This window comes from Botryllus schlosseri, chromosome 11 (assembly GCF_051294905.1).
Source record: "Botryllus schlosseri isolate E-star chromosome 11, Bs_hap1, whole genome shotgun sequence".
NCBI lineage: Eukaryota > Metazoa > Chordata > Ascidiacea > Stolidobranchia > Styelidae > Botryllus > Botryllus schlosseri.
The window spans coordinates 13,052,411-13,072,681 of NC_137246.1; the positions used below are offsets into that span (position 1 = coordinate 13,052,411).

The 20,271-nt window shown below is 39.8% G+C and overlaps 2 protein-coding genes and 1 long non-coding RNA gene across 4 annotated transcripts in view; 1 reads left to right on the top strand and 2 right to left on the bottom strand.

The window, feature by feature from the left end:
* LOC145449604 (uncharacterized) overlaps positions 1-20,271 on the bottom strand; it is a 353,567-nt gene that overhangs the window by 191,513 nt on the left and 141,783 nt on the right. The window lies entirely within an intron of this gene.
* The window catches only part of LOC145449605 (uncharacterized), a 166,763-nt gene that overhangs the window by 140,471 nt on the left and 6,021 nt on the right, over positions 1-20,271 (bottom strand). The gene's annotated exons all lie outside the window — the stretch shown is intronic.
* Positions 1,147-20,240, top strand: LOC145449591 (ubiquitin-associated and SH3 domain-containing protein B-like). 2 transcript variants are annotated; one of them, XM_080327978.1, is made up of 18 exons: positions 1,147-1,387; positions 1,870-1,923; positions 5,497-5,573; positions 6,033-6,142; positions 8,154-8,349; positions 9,417-9,589; positions 9,974-10,074; positions 11,707-11,820; positions 12,981-13,104; positions 13,163-13,414; positions 14,160-14,198; positions 15,838-15,976; positions 16,708-16,817; positions 16,879-16,984; positions 17,091-17,162; positions 17,939-18,109; positions 18,179-18,285; positions 19,318-20,240. In XM_080327978.1, the coding sequence occupies exons 1-18, from the start codon at positions 1,266-1,268 to the stop codon at positions 19,447-19,449; spliced, it is 2,199 nt and encodes a 732-aa protein (XP_080184104.1). In that variant the 5' UTR covers positions 1,147-1,265; the 3' UTR covers positions 19,450-20,240. The 2 variants fall into 2 exon arrangements, with proteins under 2 accessions (XP_080184104.1, XP_080184105.1); XM_080327979.1 differs by lacking the exon at positions 14,160-14,198.

The following is a 20,271-nucleotide window of genomic DNA, read 5'->3' on the forward strand; positions in this document are numbered from 1 at the left end:
CATACTTCAGTAGCAACAGAAAACTTTGTGAATTGCAATATAGGCTAAACCAGTGGTTCTCAAACTGGGGACGTGCCCCCTTGGGCGGCGTGAAAGCATCTGAACGGGGCGCGACACTCCAGTGAACTGAAATCTTTTCCGCGCTTGGCCCGATTCACCTCCGTTTTATGGTTATTGCTCGCGGTGTATAGTTTGAATTTCGTATTGGAGAATTCTCTCATCAACAGTCATAACCTTCCATACCATCAAACTATATGTAAGGATTACTAACTTTCTGGTTTCATTGTGTGCTGAAACATTTTTCTGTGGTTGTAGTTTTCAGTACTCATGATTATGAATAGTTCGAATACGTTCGATTTTTTTTATTAAAGGGTATTCTTCATATCAGGAATGAAACATGAATAGCTTGAGATTGTTGATAATTACGTCGCTACGGTTGTCAAAGAACACCTCTTTACTGAATCAATTACCTGTTTAAAAGTAGCCTAATTGTAATTGTAATTAAATTGTAATTAATTACATGTTTAACAGTAATTGTAATTGTAATTGTAATTTGATATTTTTAGCATTGAGTAATTGTAATTGTAATGTAATTGAAGCATTCAAGGAAGTAATTGTAATTGTAATTGTAATTGAATAAAAATATTGTAATTGATCGAACTCTGCTCTATACGCAGTCTGGCTGTAAAAAGATCTAACGAAAATGTGACCGGCACATGGATCTGCCATGCGTCGGAACTGATATTTTAGTCACCAACATCCCAAGTGTTGCGGCCAGACTAATCAAATTTTTGCTTGGCCTTGCAAGTTCGCAATCTGGGCAATCCATTTTTGATAATGCAACTAAATTCGAAAATTTCCTCGTGTGCCACTCAAAACCCTTTCGCGGGCCACTAGTAGCCCGTGGGCCACGGGTTGACTGCCCCTGGCCAAGGTGGGTGTCTGATTCCTAAGACTACTCCAAGTCGTTTCGACACCTTCCTATCTTTTCATTGTATCGCATTTTTTGTGCTGTATTGAACTGATAAAAATTGCTACTATAAACTGAACTGAATGAACTGCCCGGAATGAAACACAAAATATTTTGGTCGCTAGGTGAAGCTACAGTACATTTGTATTGTTATTAATCTTCTGAGCAGGCTTGAGGTTGCGGAATCATCTTGTGTATGGCGCTTGGCCGTTTCGGTGTCCCAATATTTGGGCCGTGAGTTACAGTATATATACATTTGTGGAACGGTTGGTTTAGGCAGTACGGAAGCTGAGGAATGGCTAATGCCAGGCATTCAAATGGTGCACTTTTTCTTCAACAAAATGCTGCAGATACTTTGCTCCGAAATTCCTCCAATTTGGATGTTTTGTTGAGTATGGGATTCCCCAAGCATCGAGCGTAAGTGTCTTGGAACTATTTCGCATGCATGTGATGGCTATTTGTTACATCACAATTTTATGCTTCCAATTACTGTGCGCATATTTTCATAGGTTTCTAAACCCCATAGTGCCATATTGTATTTTTATTATTCATTCAATAAATTTGTCTGTCTATGTCCGTCATCCATCCATCCATACCATTCATGTAGTCTTTCTGTCTCAATAGTGGGTACATGTGCGTCAATAACGTTTTACTGAGGGATCTTGAGTACTACTCCGAAATTCTGTCTTAATTGCATGGTTACTGGAACATCACAGTATAGTTCTGTAGCCACAAAAGGATTATTGAACGTAGTCAATAAAAGTTTAATGACATGAATAACCGCTAACAAGCAATGCATCAGTATGTCAAAATAGAAACAGCACTGTAACACCTGATACATTCAACTTGTTCACAGATTGAACTTACATTTGCTAAACAAATTCTTTTATTCACAACAGGCTCAAAGCTCTTGTCGCAACAGGAGGCGCAGGAGTACAGGTTGCTTGTGACTGGTAAGTGAGATTAGAGGCTAGGCCCTAGGGCAGGGGTGGGCAACTTGCGGCCGTAGACGGGAATTTGTGCTGCTTTCGACACGCAAGTCAATTAGAATGTGTTGGTGGCTGTCCACATGCAAATTGAAATTATGAATTGACTCCTGAATTTTTGAGAGATTTCAATTAATCTTGTAATTTTCTTCGCACTCCGAGCGATTCAATAGCCTACGACTTTAATTTTCGATTTTAATATAGTAGCGCCTTTTTCAATCTGAAGATGCATCATCATGTATATAACTTGCTCTAAATTTTCGAAAGCATCCCATCCATCAATTCTACTAGTGAATCTGATCACATGGGCTAAGAAAGGATAAATATTTGATACTGCTAATATTAATGACGAAATCCGTTTGTGAATGTGAAAAAATTTCGCGCCTTGCGCGACAAAATCTATTTCTAGTTAACTATTCATAATATTACCACTCACGATCTCAGTGCGCATAGTAGACCAATATGGAAAGTAGATTAGTCCGGAGTTCACCGGAAATTGACATGGACAGTTTTACATACCGTAGGTATTTAGCGTCCAGTTAGTTCATTACGGCTATGCCCTGGAATGCGGTCGTAGGCAACATAAGTAATCGAAATGCGGCTGTGAGTAGTAAAAAGGTTGGCTACCCCTGCCCTAGGGGTTATGGGTTGTGCGCACCAGCTGTAGTGCTGATCCCGCGCATGGCTTACATCGTGAAATTTTCTTGAACGCCATGCCATTAGGGCAGTAGCCACTGGGCTGGAATAGGCCTATCATAATATAAAATGATATTTTCCAGTGTTTGATATTCTGTGAGCTGACAGTGGGATACTTAAAGTTGTAGCCTAGTGCTACCTGAGCCATTGTTTTTGAATCTCATGAACGGAATAGCCGATTTTGTCGTCAGTCTGAAAATTTACTTATAGTGCCTGTTATCATATCCCTCGATCCTTGTAATATCCTGTCAGCTGGTTGAGGATGTGTCTCAGATGACGCATGTAGCTCATAGTAGTAGCCTATAGCCTAGTGTGTGAAAATACTAAACCTAGTTGCTAAAATGGAAAATTATGCTTCCGATTCATGTTGATACGCAATATCATTTATTCTAAGATGTGACTGTAAAAACCATCCCCAACAAGATGTGTAGTGCTTTTACATTTCATTTTCCCTGTTCCTACCTCATTTGGTGTGTTTACCTGTGAAATTCGGCATGTGATATTGTTCTGCCCATGTATATGATCTTACTGATCATTAGGCAATAAATTTAGTTTCCTTCCTTGGCAACAGTTATTATATCAACTTATCACAATTCCTTGTGTGCATATTATTGTATAAATTCTATGGAACAAACTGCATCACAGTCACGTAGTTTTGTCACAATTAGACTTTAACTGTGACGATTTGAGTGATAATTCTCATTCCTAAGTCAACAAATTCATGTGTGATAACACTGATAACTATAAGTCACCCTTCCACTTTAGTCTATACCAATGGTCGGGAACCTATGGCTCGCGAGCCATATATGGCTCTTTTGGGCATAAAGTATGGCTCTTTGCGAAAATTTGATTTTTGTGTATAATTTATCAATATTGTAGCAACTTGTTATTAAATCTTCAGCATGACCAATATAATTATTCTTGTGGCAGTATAAACATGTCTTTGAGAGGTTAATACAGTGGCTTATTCACGGTTAGGGGCTCCGACCCCCTTTTCAAAATTTTCAAATTTAAGTTGTCTCGCCTGCGACCAATACACTCCCGAATTTCAATGTACCCGACACGAAATCTAGGATTGCACGATACGACGATTGATCAATGAGAATAGCAGACATCGCGACGCCTGTATAACAATGCAGTTTTCAAATACACATTGTCTTCCTGATCTACGGTGAGAAATGAACTGCCGTGGAAGTGACATTCACAATTACAAATTCAAATTACAAACAACGTCATAGTTATATCCACGTTCTTGGTTGACAACGTAGCTTTGTAGTTGCTGGCACAACGTTGTCTTACCGCCGATTACTTTGAGAATTGAGAAGTCGAATCGAAATCGGTGCGACAATTACATTCGATTATTACACTGGTCCATAAGATGAAAAAAATGGGCAGTACATCTGAGAGCCGTTTCTGGGGGTTTTCGAGGTTGCTAAATACGAATATCACATAGTTTCGCCAGATTGGCTCTTGTTCAGAAGATACTTATACCCCTAAAAAGTCCAAAATTACTGTATTTACCATTGAATATTTCACTTGGTAAGAAAAAAATCGTAGTTTTTATCTAATTTCATTCTGACTATAAAAAACCCTCTTGTCGTCCCCATGTGTTATCTCCAAAATAGGAACCAATTTGAAAACACTAAGGTCATATTTGGAATCAGTGCCCTTCAGAACCCCAGAAACCACTCTTACTTTGTCTGCCTAAAAATAATATGTGTTGACCAGTGACCAGTGTTATCAGTTATTATAAATTCTATGATATTTAGGATGATTTGCGCTATTCTAATCCCGGCCGTGCCTCACCTATATGCCTTACCTCTCCTTTCACGATATATTTTCGAACAATAAATAGGCGAGTTGCGTGATTCTCGTGGTATAAATGTTAAAAATCGAGTCGACAGGTGAGGCACTGCTTCACGTGCCTCCCCTGAATGATGCTGTGTAGTGACCATGTTTTGTTCCGCCTACGTATGTCATCATGGGTCCTAGCATTTAACAATATCATCAAGACGAACCTACGATCTCGTATAACCGACAAAAGTCTCAATTTTGTATGATGCTTAACCGAACTAATCAGACTACAAAGTCACCACGAATAATACATCACCAAAAGACGCATTACCTGTAAAAAACGTGTAAAAAGTAGTTTCATAGGTTTGCTGTTGTCTACGTCTGCTGGAAATCTAAATGTTAATTGTCTTAAGCTTAGTAAAATATCATTTGCCTCTCAGTGCAATACAATTAAGAATAGATAACGTGCGAAAGATCTATGCGACTCAAGTTTCGCATACTCATTACTCAAATAAAGCAACCAGCATGATTAGTACGAGTTTTTACAGATAAAATACGGTGCAAACAATGAATCCCATGTATAGTGAATTAGTTGTTGATTTAGTGAAGTAGTTGATTTAAATATATGGCTCTTTGGGAGTTAAGATGGAAAATATAGGGTCAATATGGCTCTTTGGACAAAAAAGGTTCCAGACCACTGGTCTATACTCTATCTCCCCACAACATTATGTTAAAAAATATATAATTCCTATGCCAGTTTGAAGAGGCTTCTTCACTGATTAGGCATATTTTTGACCGTCCATTGTTCATGTTGTATCTTTTTACTATGTCTAAGATGTTTTCACGTTTCAAGTGTGAATCATACCTATCTTATTCAAACATATTATTTTTAATATCTTAATTCTGAAGCTATCACAGCAGACAAATTAAAAGCTACGGTACCTAACTGAAGAAATCTTGGCTGCAGTAATAATGACATTTTATAAAAATCAAACATTTTTGACTTGACTTCGTGACAGCTTTTTTTGGTTCTGTTTCATTTTATTGTAGGATATTTGCGCATGTGCAAGACCCAACGCTTGATGAAGATCTATCAAGAGAATTTATCTTATATGCTTGCCCTACAGGTAAGACAAGCTGTTCTATTAATCTCCATCAAAATAACTAATTTCTGTGGAATTTGACGCCAGGCGTTTTAATTCTTTCAATGTCACATTTATATTTCTAAGACTCGCAATGCTTTCTGAAATTCAAAATTGTTTGGCGATTTGATAATTCAGTCTGCTATCATTAGAAATATTATTATTAATAAAATAATTATTATCATCGTTGTCTATGCCTGTACTGGCACTGGACTTTCAGGATGTACGCACCAACTAAGCTATATTATTATTCAATGGTGCCGGCTTACTGACAATGGTGACACATTATTTTTTATAATCAGCTGGTTTTTGTATTGGTACATTCTCAATGTATCTTATGAATTCCAGTATTGTGGTGAAAGATGTCCTAAACAATTTCAAATCTCGGACTGCAAAGTGATCAGCGAGTTTGTTATCAACTGTTCATAATGTTCCATCGTTCAGGTCCCATGGGCGACGAACTGGATAAGTACTGGCAGGAATCATTGGTAAAAATCGGCAGAAATGGAGTACACAATTCTTTCCCGCATGTCACGTTATGTGGGTTTTTCAAGGTATGTCTTGTTTGGCTTTGTGCTTCTAATTCCGATTTCCTAGAAAAGTAGGGAAGATCAATATTTTGCTCTGCTGATTAATCAATCTGCTGTTCATTATGGGCATTATGGCGGATGGATGTTGAAGTGTGTTAACCTTATCAAGGAATTGCTCTGATCATTAAATACAGGATGTTTGCATTCATAGCAACAACATACAAGTGATTCAATATCAAGTGAAGATTCACAACATTATTTATAGCCTGAATACAGTTATTTGATCATCATACTTCATCATGATCTTTCATCAACGGAAAGTTTATAATAAATTTTTCTCTCAGTCTCAAATTACTTTGTGATCATGGTATAGGCCAGTGCTATTCAACCTGTGTGACGGTTCGCAATTGTGTGAATGAAAAAAAATGCAGTGCGAATGACGAAGGTGGTGTGAATGGTGTAAATGAAAAATCCGGATGAGTGCGAATGAAAATCGTGAATAATTGTAGATTTTTCTGACGTAGAATAATTCAAATAAGCCTAATAGGAAATTAAAGGGCAGTGTAACTGTTGTAGTTGAGACGCAATTGTAAAAACTTGTTCAACTTACGACGCACCACTATTCGTAGCTCTCACTCACAATAGCCTATGTATGTAATATTTGCTGGATTTATATTTTTAAATATCCAAGGTCTCTGTGTTAGGTACTGTAGCGAATAGCGAGACAGACAGAAAATATGGCTTTATCGTGAGAATTCATGATCAGATTTGTCCGACTGGTTTTTCTGGAAAACATGGCCAAAGACCGTTGGGATGAACTAGTGTAGGGGTGAGCAACGAGCGAGTTCAGGCCTATGAGACTTCTTCACTTCGAGGCCAACCACTTCTACGTCGGGGCACAATGGCACCTGAAGATGTAAAGTTTTGACCAACAAACCGCTGATAAAATGCGGACCCAAAACATAAGCGGTGACAAAACCTTGGCCAAAAAAGGACCGATGCTGGATGGCAACACCTTTCAATATGGATATGATCCGTTGTCGGCACAGAATAGTCCCGTTCTTGCAATCTGAGTAGACAGTAGTACAACTGCGATACGCAGAGGAATTTAATTCGCTCTAATTTGAAATCGCGTGCGTCAGACATGTTTTGTAAAGCTGTGTTGAGTATAGAATTGTGGTGTGCGCGTTCTGTTTGTCATGCATGTCCGTAAAATCGTAGCATACTACTGCTAATATTGAAAATGAATTCCTTTTCGTGGGGCTCAGCTCAGCTCGCAAGATGCCACAAAAACTCAGATTTTGGGGTTAGTCTAAAAAGCTGCTTTACCAATATTTAACTGTTGTGAATTCTCAAGTTACATTGAGCTAAAGAGCAGAACACACGGTATCGTGAGATTATTTGCTCTTCTCATTCACTCGCGAGACAGAAAATGGCAAATCGAAAAGAAAAAAAAAAGTTGGAGCAACGTATCATAAGGTGGCGAGCTCTACTGTGCCTATACTCTCCTTGATCATTTTGGACGTTATTTTCCAAGACAAAAGGCAAAAGCCTCTGCACAAACATGTCAGTTTTTCACCTTTTTGGCAAACTGGAGCCTCCGGGACTTTTGTTTCAGCTCTCAAAAACGATTTCTGCCAGCAAGCATTATTCACTCACGAAAAATATGTAGCATTTTGGATAGGAGTGCAGAGCAGATTTGAAGACCTGGTCATCCAAGCACTAATAGACGTTCTTGTACAAAACCCGACAGCTTGTTTGGCAGAGAAGGATTTTAGTGAAATAGTAGAAATCAAAACAAGCGAAAAAAGTTGCCTTTTTAATGAGACACTTGATAGCTCCAGCTACATAGTAGCCAATTTGTTGCACCTCTGAACAAAATGTTGTTAATTATCTTCGTCTTCTTTTTTTATAACAATTTTCTGTTAGTTTTACAAAATAAGTGCGAATGGAGCTCAAAAAGGTCAAAAAGCACGGGTATAGACTACTCAGATGGGTGAAAACATTTTTGCTTACACTATGCGATTCCATTCAGTGCAAAGACGAAAAGGTACAAGCCTTGATTCGAGCTTTGGAAAACGTGTTGAAGAAGTCCGAAACTAGTCTGCAAAATATAGGACTCGACTTCTTTGCGTCAAACAACTACGTCGGGCTGTTCCTGGAGGAAGCGGGCGCCGATTACTTGCGGAAATTATCGCAAGAGTTTGCCAACGCGGCCGCCAGCGCTGCAGGTATTCTATTTATTATGAACGATTGCCATATCTTGGTTCGATTGTCGAATGAGTCACAGCCGTTGACGAATATAGCCAGTCGCAAATCGGTATTTGATGCGTAGAAATCACATTGCAAGGGTTGTAACAAAGCTGTTTGCTTGGGAAATTGTCAGATTAGGTGTGCGTGTGTCTTGCTATATACGATGTGCTGGAAATCTTTTCGTTTTCGTTGTTAGCATTTCATTGTTTACCGAGTAAATATAGCTCCAATCATTACCTCATGTCGCATAGTAGCTTCGGCCGTTTCCGTGATACCAACTGCATAACGCTATTGCTCTGTCGGTGAAGTGATATCATGAGTTGTGCGAATATTGATTAGGCTTATTATGTCATGAATCGAATGTTCGGTCTATACAATGTTATCTACAGCGGCCGTTGTTCATAGTAAGCGAACTTCCTACGCAGGAAATTTGTTACAACCCGATGACTTGAGTTGGTATAGTCTCACCCCATTCTTTGTTTCAAATGTGGAATATCTGTGTTCGGGTGACACAGATACAAATGCCAGCCTGCAATCTGTATCATGATTTTGCTGTGCCGTGTCGTTGACTACATATAACTAACCTACGGGTAGATGCCAAACGCGTGATTGCATGGTTGGGTAACCAGATATGGTTAGCAATTTCTGGTAGCTTCGTTAAAAGATATGGTAATTTTATAGACCCGATTGAAAAATTTATTGAAGTGACCTTGAACAAAAGCTACTGTCACGCTGATTACGAAAATGCAAATTATTATCTGGTCAGTGCAGTGCAACTACCCCAAAATTGACCTTAAGAGATGAAAATTTACATTTTTTCGGGGCGATGTAATACAATGACCTGCTCTCCAATTATTTTGCAATAATGCCGATCTCTATTCTCTAGCCTGTTCCACCATGCAGTACACGCTGGGCAGATATCCATAGGTTAGCTACTTGTAGTTCAACCAGTTCCACTCCCTTTTCTGGCGTTCCGACTACGGCCAATCGGGCTTTGTTGTCAACTTTTTGCATGTACAGACGCATGTCCTCTATTTTTAACCAGATGCCCGGGTCGAAGCGCACAGTAACAAGCAACTGCACATCACATTGGCTTATAAGTTCATCGCGAATCAGTTCAAAGGCCTCGAGGCGATGGCAAAAGATGTCGACCTCCGGAAACCTTGCCGGTGGGAGCTTCGGTTGTACTCCCGAGAGTGCAGGTTCACGAATTCCGAGGTGATTTGCTTTTTCTCTTAATTGATCTTTTACTACTTTCTGCCTTGAAGAGCTTCTTGGAGGTAGGGAACGTCAATATACAATTGAATAGTATATTGATATGGAAATGAACCCGACTTTTTCGGCTGACACTCGTCAGTGGTAATCGTCAGCAACTAGTATTTCATATTATTGGGGTTCACCCATCATATTTCTACAATACAGCCTTCCAACCATTGGTTTGAATTGTCACATCATATGGGTGATGTAGGCCTATATAGGTGTAAGTGTAAGGTTGGAGGCGAGACTTCTCTCATTTTGCTGGGACAAATGGCACACTCAATTTTGCTTAAAATGTGTTAACGTACGCAGACTTGAGACTGATTTTGACGTTTCTTTTGACAGACTATGCGCGTTTTGTATCCATTTTCACCCACAATAGAAAATCACCTACAATTAATTAACGGAGATTGCATTTTCGTGAATCTTGAAGCGCAGATGGCCAAGTAAGTCGACACTGCTATCTTCGTTCTAAAGGTTGACCAGTAAAATTGTTGAAAGTGATAAAGGAAAGACTCGAGTGATCAGAAAAATCTGTCGTCATGTCACGACTATGTAACTACATCACGATATGAATGACATCACAATAGCGTAGGTCGGAGGAAATGTCACTAGGCTACTGCGTCTGTTGCGGTAAAGCCGGATTTAAATGAATCGTTTGCGTTGTCATATCTGTATTAGTGAATATGTTTCATGGTTCGGAATTACCTGCTACTAATAATGAATAAGCTATTTCAACGGGTTCTAAACCTTCAATGTCTTGTTGATCCTCTTGCAACAGCACCCCATAAATCCCATCTTCTGGAATTACGTTAATTCCATGAGCAGTATCAGGTGTGATTGAACTTTTGCCCTCTGTCAAATTTTTTTTCTGAAATCCCTTAAATTTTGAGGCGAATTTCCCATGTAATGATACAATATCAAGAATCATCATCCTAGAAAATAGTTGTCTTGTTGGTGATCACTGTTGCCAATTAATATCAATTGTCAGCTGTACGATTACGCTGATCTGATCAATTCGCAGATATTTTTCATGACTCACTGCAATATCATGCTGGTGCGGTAAGACGTTTTCTAAAAGTCTCTAATTTTGGAATGCAGCAAATCTGCCTGCCATCCTTTCTGTGTGGTCATCAAGCCCACTTACTATCGAAATAATGATATTCTAGAATTTGCCGGATGCCTTTTCTGCTACATTGATTCTCTGAGTTTGAGATCATGGGTTCAAAGACTGGTAATTTTGGGCTTGTTAGTTTTAGTATGGCAATGAGAATCGTTCCTACTCTACCGACGGTGCGGCGTGATCTGTTGTCGATTCTTATCAGCGCACTATAGCAATACAGGTAGTTGAATAATTGGCCTACATCAATAATTTCTTGTGACTGAGTAATAAGTATAGATTATTTCCGTGTCAAGCTTTGTGGTGCATATTATAATGACCTTCATTTTATCTTAACGTTGAATTTTTCCGCGACAATTCTTTCGGAAATTATTTAAATCAGAATCAAATCTTTTTGGGATAGTTGGAAGTGATCTCTCAATGAATCAGATCACTGCGGTCATGATTTCTAAAAGCTGGTGCCTAGTTTCCTTGTATGTATATGCATGCGGTCTGTACATTTTGCAATCCCGATCATTATGCATTTTTATGGGCATTGCTCTCAATGATAAAGTAATATAATATAATCTACCGTTCTTTATTATTATTATTTATGGAGAACTGTACATTGTACGATCCTGATCACTGGGCATTTTTATTGGCAGTGTGCTGGAACGGCGTATCCGTTCATTTCTATTCCATTGCTAACTCATCAATAGATCAAATTATGGATTGGACGAAACTCATTAGGGAATAAGACTATGGCTGTACCAAAATCGCTGTATTGCTGATCAAAGTTTTTTTCAAGTTAATCCTCGTGCGAATACATCGATTGTAATTGATTACTGCTGAATTGTTGATGAATACAGATTTTGTTTCTTGAGATTCACTAATCTGTTGAAGTGTTGAGTGTAGCGCCGAAAGCCTTGAATTGATACTCAATTTATGCGAGCTCGTCATATTATCTGTCGCATTATAGCAAAACTTCCGATGGGTTTTTCTATGGTACCTCTTGGATGACCGGTTGCAGCGGAATATTCCCATCGACTCACGTGGAGAAAACTGCTGACACGGAGACGTGGACCGTTCACAAGTATGTTGGTTCTAAGTAGAGCTCTGCCATTATCTGTTCTTGTACTAATATCGGTATTGACCAACTGCCTTCGATATTTATCGTTGTTGCTCCAATCAAGAGGGTCTTTTGGACTGTTGAATGATTTATCAAGACTGGACTTCACTGCTTGCTGAAAACGTTGAAAAATTTGTGTGCCTAAACTATAAGTATGCCGGCTGGTGACAAAATACTGATTGTATTGTAAATGAAGTTAGCACTGAATATATTGTTCAAATTACAGCTATTAATTTGGAGCTGTGGTTGTCACATTTTTATATCCGCAGAAACGATATTGTTTTATCGACAAAAATGTTATTGGCTCATAATTCAGATATTGGTTGGGCTCTAGTTTTCTGCTTGGAAACGAAAGTTTCAATGTAAATTATCGTGGCTGGAATATGTGATCTGTAAAGCAATACATTTACTTGAAGAACCTTAATAGCGATAGCCTATTCGTCTGTTTCATCTATGTTCTACAAGGTACAGTAAGCAATGAGGCGTTTTTCACAAGCAAATTAGCAACAGTCGTCATCAGCAATGTACACTCATTTCTGAAAGCCATTGCTTCAACTATTGCTGCGTCATGGCATGTTAGGTTTCACAGATCGGTTGGCTCCCTTGGATTGAAATATTGCATACCGGTAGTTCAAATTTCGAGGAATTATGGTTGTGATGTAATGATGTGATCGGCAGTTGTTTGATTGACAAAATACACAAACTCTCCTTCATCGCTACTTGAATTGGTTTGATGCAAATATAAGGTCAAACAAACACAGGCCACAAACCTTGTATCAACGCCCCCTAATCAACGAGGCTTGGCAGAATTGTGCCATAATAGTTTCTTGCGGAAAATCTGATGGATTTGCTTCTACCACCAGTGATCTCATGCATTATTCAGAAAAAGCGGTTACTTCATTCTTAATTAGCTAATGCGTTTGTGATGTAATCCCATAATGTACGCCTGTCAGACATACAGCTCGCCATACGATTTCATCCGGCCTGCTCAGTAAACAAAAAATGTTGGTATCATCCAACGCATTTCTGTCAAAATGTAATATTTTCACTTAGAAATACTCCAAGTATATAATCGAGTTATACACACTCACCTCTATGAATATGATCGTATTCTCTTTTCTCAGGGTTTTGTCAATATTAAGCCAGCAGCAGTCGGCATCCGACAAGTCGATACACCGGCGTTACTCGCGTGGTGCAGACGAATTTCACAGCATCGGATATTCGTCAGCCGATTCATTACTCCAAAAAGTATGACGGGTGACTCGTGGGAAAATACCACATTTCTGACACTCCCCTTCTCTTTCAGCAAATTCCCGGGCTACCGGAACTGTCCGCGAATTTCGTGGACTCGGCGGGCGGCCCCAGTAAACTGCCACCGAAATCGAGTCGCATTGCCGGGGTCTCGGCTGGTCGGACCGCGTTGACTGTGGAACAGCCAAAGCACAGGCCGTCGTCTCCTGTTCTGCCGCCGCGGTGTCCGGTAGGGGCCGGTCACGCCAAACAGCCAGACCCGGCCGACCGATCTACTGATGTGGCCGCTGAAGATTTGTACACAAAGGTGAGCGTTTAGACCTGTGTTTTTGATTTGCATCACTATATTACTGAGACAAAGATTGTGTCGAAATGCTGTTACAGCGATGTGTGATTTTGGAGGTGGTTTGTGGTGAAGTGCTTCTAAAAAGTACACTGCGTTTTATCCGTGGCTTGGTAGTCAAGAGTAATAGTCGGAGTTTGTTCACTTGCTCAGACTCTGACTACTTGAAAATCCAACCGAGTGTTGTCAAATGTTACTGTATAATGTGCCGTTGCAGTTGCGGAAGACATCTAGTTTTTCGTGTGTCTACTTTTGCAACTTACTCGAAGAGTTGCATTTTTTTATCGCTTCTACCGCAAAAGTCTGCTACGAATTGCACCAATCAATTCTTGAAACTACTCGAGTACTTATCACCGCCGCCGTATTATATTATTGCTACTGTAATTAAATAAACATTTTGGTACTAATTGTACTTGGGTACCTACCAAGAGCGACCACTTTGATCGCCTCTGCGTATTCCATCCAATAGTGAAAAGCGATGGAATCAAGCGCAAATATTTCAAATATATTGCGTTGCGGTTGTGGTCAACAGTCAAAATTTGTTCTGCAACGTTTGCTGCTATACGAATAGGCCTAATGTGTTTGCATTTATTTTTTCATCCATCTGAAACGGTGATTTTGCAATATGATCGAACCATTTCATAATCGTGTCCGTTTGCTTTCCGTCATTTTTGTTTGTTTCACATCGAACGTCACCATTTTGTTGAAGGATAAATGCAAGGCTGTCGCGGAATTCTCAAAAATCGAGGTAACAGCGGCATGGTGTGAGTGGTGTGCGATTGACAGAGACGGTGATTTCTCTCGGCTTGCTACCTTGTCAGATATCTTATTGATATTTTCACCTATAATTTCTTACCATGAAATCTTGCGATGCAGTTATCTTTGATTCTGATTGCGGTTCGTGTGGAAAATTGGATGACAGGATTTTGCCGATTCAACTGTGACCTTGTCGGCCATTTGTTCTTTTCTACAAAAGTTTTTACTTCCCCTACATCGGCTAGTAGGCTCCCACTGACTTTTAGACATATACATTTGAATTTGTAGAAATTCAGCTTTTAGTCTATGTAGCCTTGCCTTTCTTTGCAAGTCGCACGTAAAGTTGGTCCTGGTTAAATTCTGCCGCCTTCCTAATTTGATACCAGAAAAGCCCTGCTTGAAGCGAAATTTGTGCCATAATTTGAGCGTAAGATTTCGTTGCGACATCGTCTTCGCGAAATAGCATTGACATGTGCAAGTTGAATTGTTCCATGAATTGTGGGAAATAGGGTAAAATTGCGAGAATAGAATTAAGGGTAAAATTGCGAGAATAGAATTACTGATACTCCTTGTTTATGAAGGATTACTTTAATGTGTGTATGTTGTATCCAGACCCCAAGCCATAGCTGTAATCAATCTTACTTGTGTCCTTTCAATGCTAGTAACGCTCGTAACTCATAATCCGGTGGCCTTCGTCAGGTGTTGTGAAGAATATTTCACATTATCGGCGACTGGTGATAACATTTTCATGCATATCATTGAACTATTCTCTTACTGCGTGCAGGTGAAGACTATTGTGCTTGCAACCTTCCATTGGATCAATGCTAATCTGTGGTATTGATTCTTTGCATTTATCAACCACCAGTAATTGCATGATACATAACTTATGAGAAAAGTCTCTCAAGCACTGCAGTTTTATCGTTAGCAGCTAGATGCGATATGGATGTAGCTCTGAGGATGACTGTGGTTGGGACTCTTCTGCTTTTATCATTGACTGTGGCAGTGATTGTCAAACGTTTTCTTTCACATCTTCACCTCCTCCTTCCTCGATCAAAATACTAAACTTCGCTGACCCTCATTTTAAAACATACCAGTTACTGCTAGCAAATAACAGATGGAATTCTAATGTCGTTGTTTACCTTTGAAGCAAAAGTATGGGTAAGGCTTCTCTTTTGTCAAGATGTCAAATGTTATTTAACTGGATAGTCAATGGTTAATTTGGTTATCTCTCATGATTGTTGATTGCAAGTTTGTTGCGATGCATCGTTTTATAGACGCGGTGACGACAGTCCTACACTTCGCAACGATTAATCCAGTAAGCACTTGCTCAAACGCATGCATGATAAATTTTTATGGACATTGAATGAATTTGAACAATTCAACCATGGACATTGAATGAATTTGAACAATTCAACCATCGACGAATGCCAATTCCCCTCTACCACAGTTCAGGAACCACGGACCTATGGCATCGATGTATTCATAGGCAATGTAGGCTGATGTTCTTGGGTGTTGTGTCTTCGACACCGGTGTTGCGATTTGCTTCCACCGTGCATGCCGCAAACTGCAATTATCTTTGATTGCGGTGCGTTTTGACATATTCGTGTGTTCTTATTTCTCATTCCGTTCAGGTTTCAAAACCGAAAGGACAGATATCGGTGGTACCGAAGGATGTTCAAAGGGAACGGAGAATATATATCTTCAGACATGCCGAACGTGTGGATATCACTTTCGGCAAGGGCTGGATTCAGTTATCGTTCGATGAAGACGGTGATATTTTGTTTGTTTTTGCATCTACCTTGCAGAGATACTATAATCATAGTTGACATAAGACATTCTGGTATGTAGGCCTATCACATGTAGAGAATCAGAACATCACCGTAATTTCGTCTGACTCAAATATTTAATGGTGTCTATTATGAATCCGTTTGTATTGTCGTTGATGCAGCGGACATGCGTCTTCAACAAGTGCGCTTGTTATGAGAGTGCTTTGAGGATGATATTAATAATTGTAATTATGCGACATCGATACATTCGTTCGATTGGAAGACTTGTTCTTTCGTGTAATAATCTTGCTATTTTGATTTGACATGGCTCCCTCCCAAGTCCTCACATTTCTATCAATAGACCAGGGTGTAGCATGGTACGGTATGGAATATGGAAATGCACAAGTATTCGTACTCCCGTACTTTTTTCTGAACCATGTCGAAGATCCTATTTTCATTTGTCAAATTGTTTGCGTGCCTCTCATGGTCGTTTGACTCACTGTAGTAGAGAACGTGGATATTGACATTCTGTACCATACTGTTCCGTGGGCACCTGTAATAACTGCACAAAGCGCCTAGTTTTATTCTGACGAAATGGGTGAACCTCCAATGAAATTTATCGAGGCTTGTAATTTTTGATCTGAGAAATACTTGTGGATGGTTGGCTATGGCTGTTCCATCCAACATCACCATGCAGTTACAGGGTAGTGAGCATATGTTGCTATCTTGTCGCAGGCAATTACCATCGGCGCAATATCAATATGCCTCAAAAGATCCCAAAACGACCGGGAGGTCCAAAGGATTTCCACAGAGACACGCCATTGACAGAAATGGGTCTTCATCAAGTAAAATATAGTTTTCGCAATGATTACAGCATTCATCTATAAAACTATCGTGTTCGTTCAGGCTTACCTGACCGGACAAGCTCTGAAGCAAATTGGGGCTTCTGTGCATCACGTATATTCGAGTCCAGCTCTCCGATGCATTGAGACGGTCAGCGGCATACTAAAAGGTACATTACCTGATTGTATGCTGGGTGTTTGTCTGACTGGCGGTGACTGAGGGTTTAGTTGAGGCTAGTTCAAGTTTGGCTGTTTCTAAATTTTTCATCATTACAGGTATGGAGTTACAAAACAAATTGCCCGTGAAGGTGGAACTGGGGCTCTTTGAGTGGATGAGATGGAGCCAAGGTATGGAGTTTGTTTCCTGTTATGCGTTTTGGACTGTCACAAAATTTCTTCATTTACGGGGGTATTTTTAATCTCTTATCTTGGATTGCAGCTAGACCTTGCTGATCATGACCTACATCAACATTAAACCCCTAACATCACCATTCATCCAACTGCCAACCTTCCCCTGTCCAAGCTAATGTGTTGGATATATTGGTCAGTTTCTTTTTGTGTTCTTATACTGTCCAATTCTGTTCTGTATGTCTCGTCACTGATGCTGTGTTGTATATTGTTTCTGCTCTAGGGAAGTGATTGACTAGATAGCTTTCAGATTGTATCGTCTCTTCCCTGTCCATACCATTAATATGAAAATATTTCCTTTTCATGTATTCCTTTGTGAGACAAATTTTATAAACGATCTTTCCAACCTGACCTTACCCTAACCCTGATGTAATCTGTTATCTCATTCAACCCGACTAGCATGTAACCTAATCTCACCCTTAGACTAACTTATCCCCAGCATTAACCTAATTTATTCTAACCCATAGCTTAACTGTAACCCCTAATCTAACATAACCTCACCTCAAAACTCTACTCTACAATCTACATATTATATGCCGGAAATTGCATATGTCCGAATCGCCTGTTTATCCTTTATCTTTGTTACTGGTAAGCGTTGGCCGCCTACCCGTGTTCATTGAGAGAGACAGAAAGATATTTCTTTCATCAAACGATGTGGTGGAAGAAAATATGTTCGATGTGCTGTACAAAGCCTCTAAACTTCCATTCCATTCCAGGGGGATTGCCAAAGTTTTTGAGCGGCGAAAAGCTGCGAGATTATGGCATGAACATAGACCGTGAGTACAAGCCGAAATATCTTCCCAAAGACCTGAAGCAAGACGAGAAATGCAACGAGTATTTCCACAGGTCCAACCGACTCGTGTCTAGCATTCTAAAGGAAACTTCAGGTGGGCCGGGGTGGCGGTGCTCGTCGTGTTCCGTCGACCAATAGCAACATTGCTTTTGTTTTGTCACAGGCGACGTCTTAATTTGCGGACACGCCGGTTCTCTCGACGGCATCTCCCGTGAATTGCAAGGTCTCAGCCCACGGGGTATGACTGATTTCGTTGGAATTGTTACAAAGGTACGTGGTGAATAGAGCACTGAGGCGGCGATTTCGTGAGGCAAGGGGGCTAGAATCAAAGGTTATCAAAGTACTCAGCATTGCTACTCGTGTAAAGGTTTAAAAATTAGCGCTGTGACTCTACTCGATTACAACTAGAAGTAGCAATGTCCGGGTCGTGTCAAAACGACGTAATGCGAGTAGTTTCTAAAAGTAGATTTGGTCCAGGGGTCATTTAATCAGAAGTGGCACGATGCATCTTTGCAACTAACGCAAAATGATCAATGACTCTTCGAAAACAATGTTCAGTTGTTGTGATGCAGGGGCTATTTCAGTCGTTTCTTATAACAATTTACTCTTTGAAGTGACTCAAACTTATCTCAAGAATTTTTTTACGAATTGTAAATGGTAAATAATTTTGCTAAATGCAAAATGTTCAGACAATAATAATCATGATCTTTTCATTTAATTGCACAATCAAATTGTCGACAGGCGATATTGATGCTAGGGTGATTCAATGATTTCCAGAATTATATATCTTGCCAGGGCCGCTTAATGTCGGTTTGTTGATTTCGTTCACTCACATTAGCGATCCAAAAACCCGTTTTCAATTGACAAAATCAATTGTGTGAAAAGTAAATAGTTCAATATCCAAAAACTGGTAAAATTGGAAGCAGTATGCAAACAGGTCTACTTGTTACCATTTACCAATGACCACTTGCTTCCAGGGGATGGTAAAGATAAGCGGAAGTTGATAACAAGGATTAGAGCTTCGTTGATATCAGAATTTCATTGAATACGCATATCTTGTAAGCCAGTTCAAAGTTTGGTGGATGCGGTTCTCCCAGAATAATTAGCCTTAGCCTTTTCAATTCTATCTGCCGAGGTTCCCATTTTAGTGAGCGTAAAACTATCCTAGCCAAAATTATCTGTATGAGTGGAATATCTGATTCGATAACGTTGCCCGCCCTCATGAATCTCAGATAACTTCAGTAATGAAGCGTTGTTGTTTTACCTCTTTATAAAACAAAAATCTCCGAATTTTGTGTCCAGGTACCGTACTGTGGGTCAATCGTATTAGAAGAAATTTCATCGGCCGGCGTGTGGCAACTTATCGAACCGCCATATCCCACACTGACACATGCGCCAAATCCGAGATTTGATTGGAGAATGCTGGTGAACTGAATGTACTGGCTCGTCAGCTGCAATGCGGCATTTCGTCAGTCGGAAAATAGCCATTCCAGATGGTGTGTAGCAATTCAACCAATGTGAAGTATACGTGAAAACGAAATTGCAGTCCATTAATTTGACTCGATTTACAATTCTTTTGTTTCATTCCAATGCCAGTTTCAGTGCGATGTCATTTGATGATAGGCTCTCGTGGCCTGCATGCCATCATAGCCGAGCGGCAGTCGCAACGTCAAGTGATGTGTCCGATTGAAATATGCAAGTTCTTTTTGTAAAGCAGTCCGGCAAGCTGTAATAGCTTCCGATATGTATTTTCTTTAGATGCCCGAGGTCGTTTTTCCTCCATCAACCGAGTTTATCCTATAAAATTGCGTCAACTTCTTCTTTGTTTTCACCGCCCTGCAATCATGCTGATTAACTCGTCACGCTCAACACACATTCCGTCAAGTTGGTTTTCATGAAGACCTTGAAGCTTTGTGCTCAATTTACGATGATACTCAACAGATTTCGAATGGTCGTCAGGTCTGCTGTGTATCACATAAATTTTGGTATTTGTAACGCAGCAAGCGACTTATCTCACAAAACCTCGTGTCACTTGTGAGGGGAGTGCAACGAATTCCATGGCAAGGTTTTACAAGCTGTTGTTTTCTGACACCGAGTTCCGCGGCTGTATGACTGTGTTGCTAATTTGTTCTTATTCAGTGCCTTTGATTGTGCTACACTGTACGAAGTCGTAATTAATCCTAATATATTCATAGCTGCTGAATAAACAGATGCTATATATGGAATGTTCTATGCAACAGCTATCTTGTGTACGCG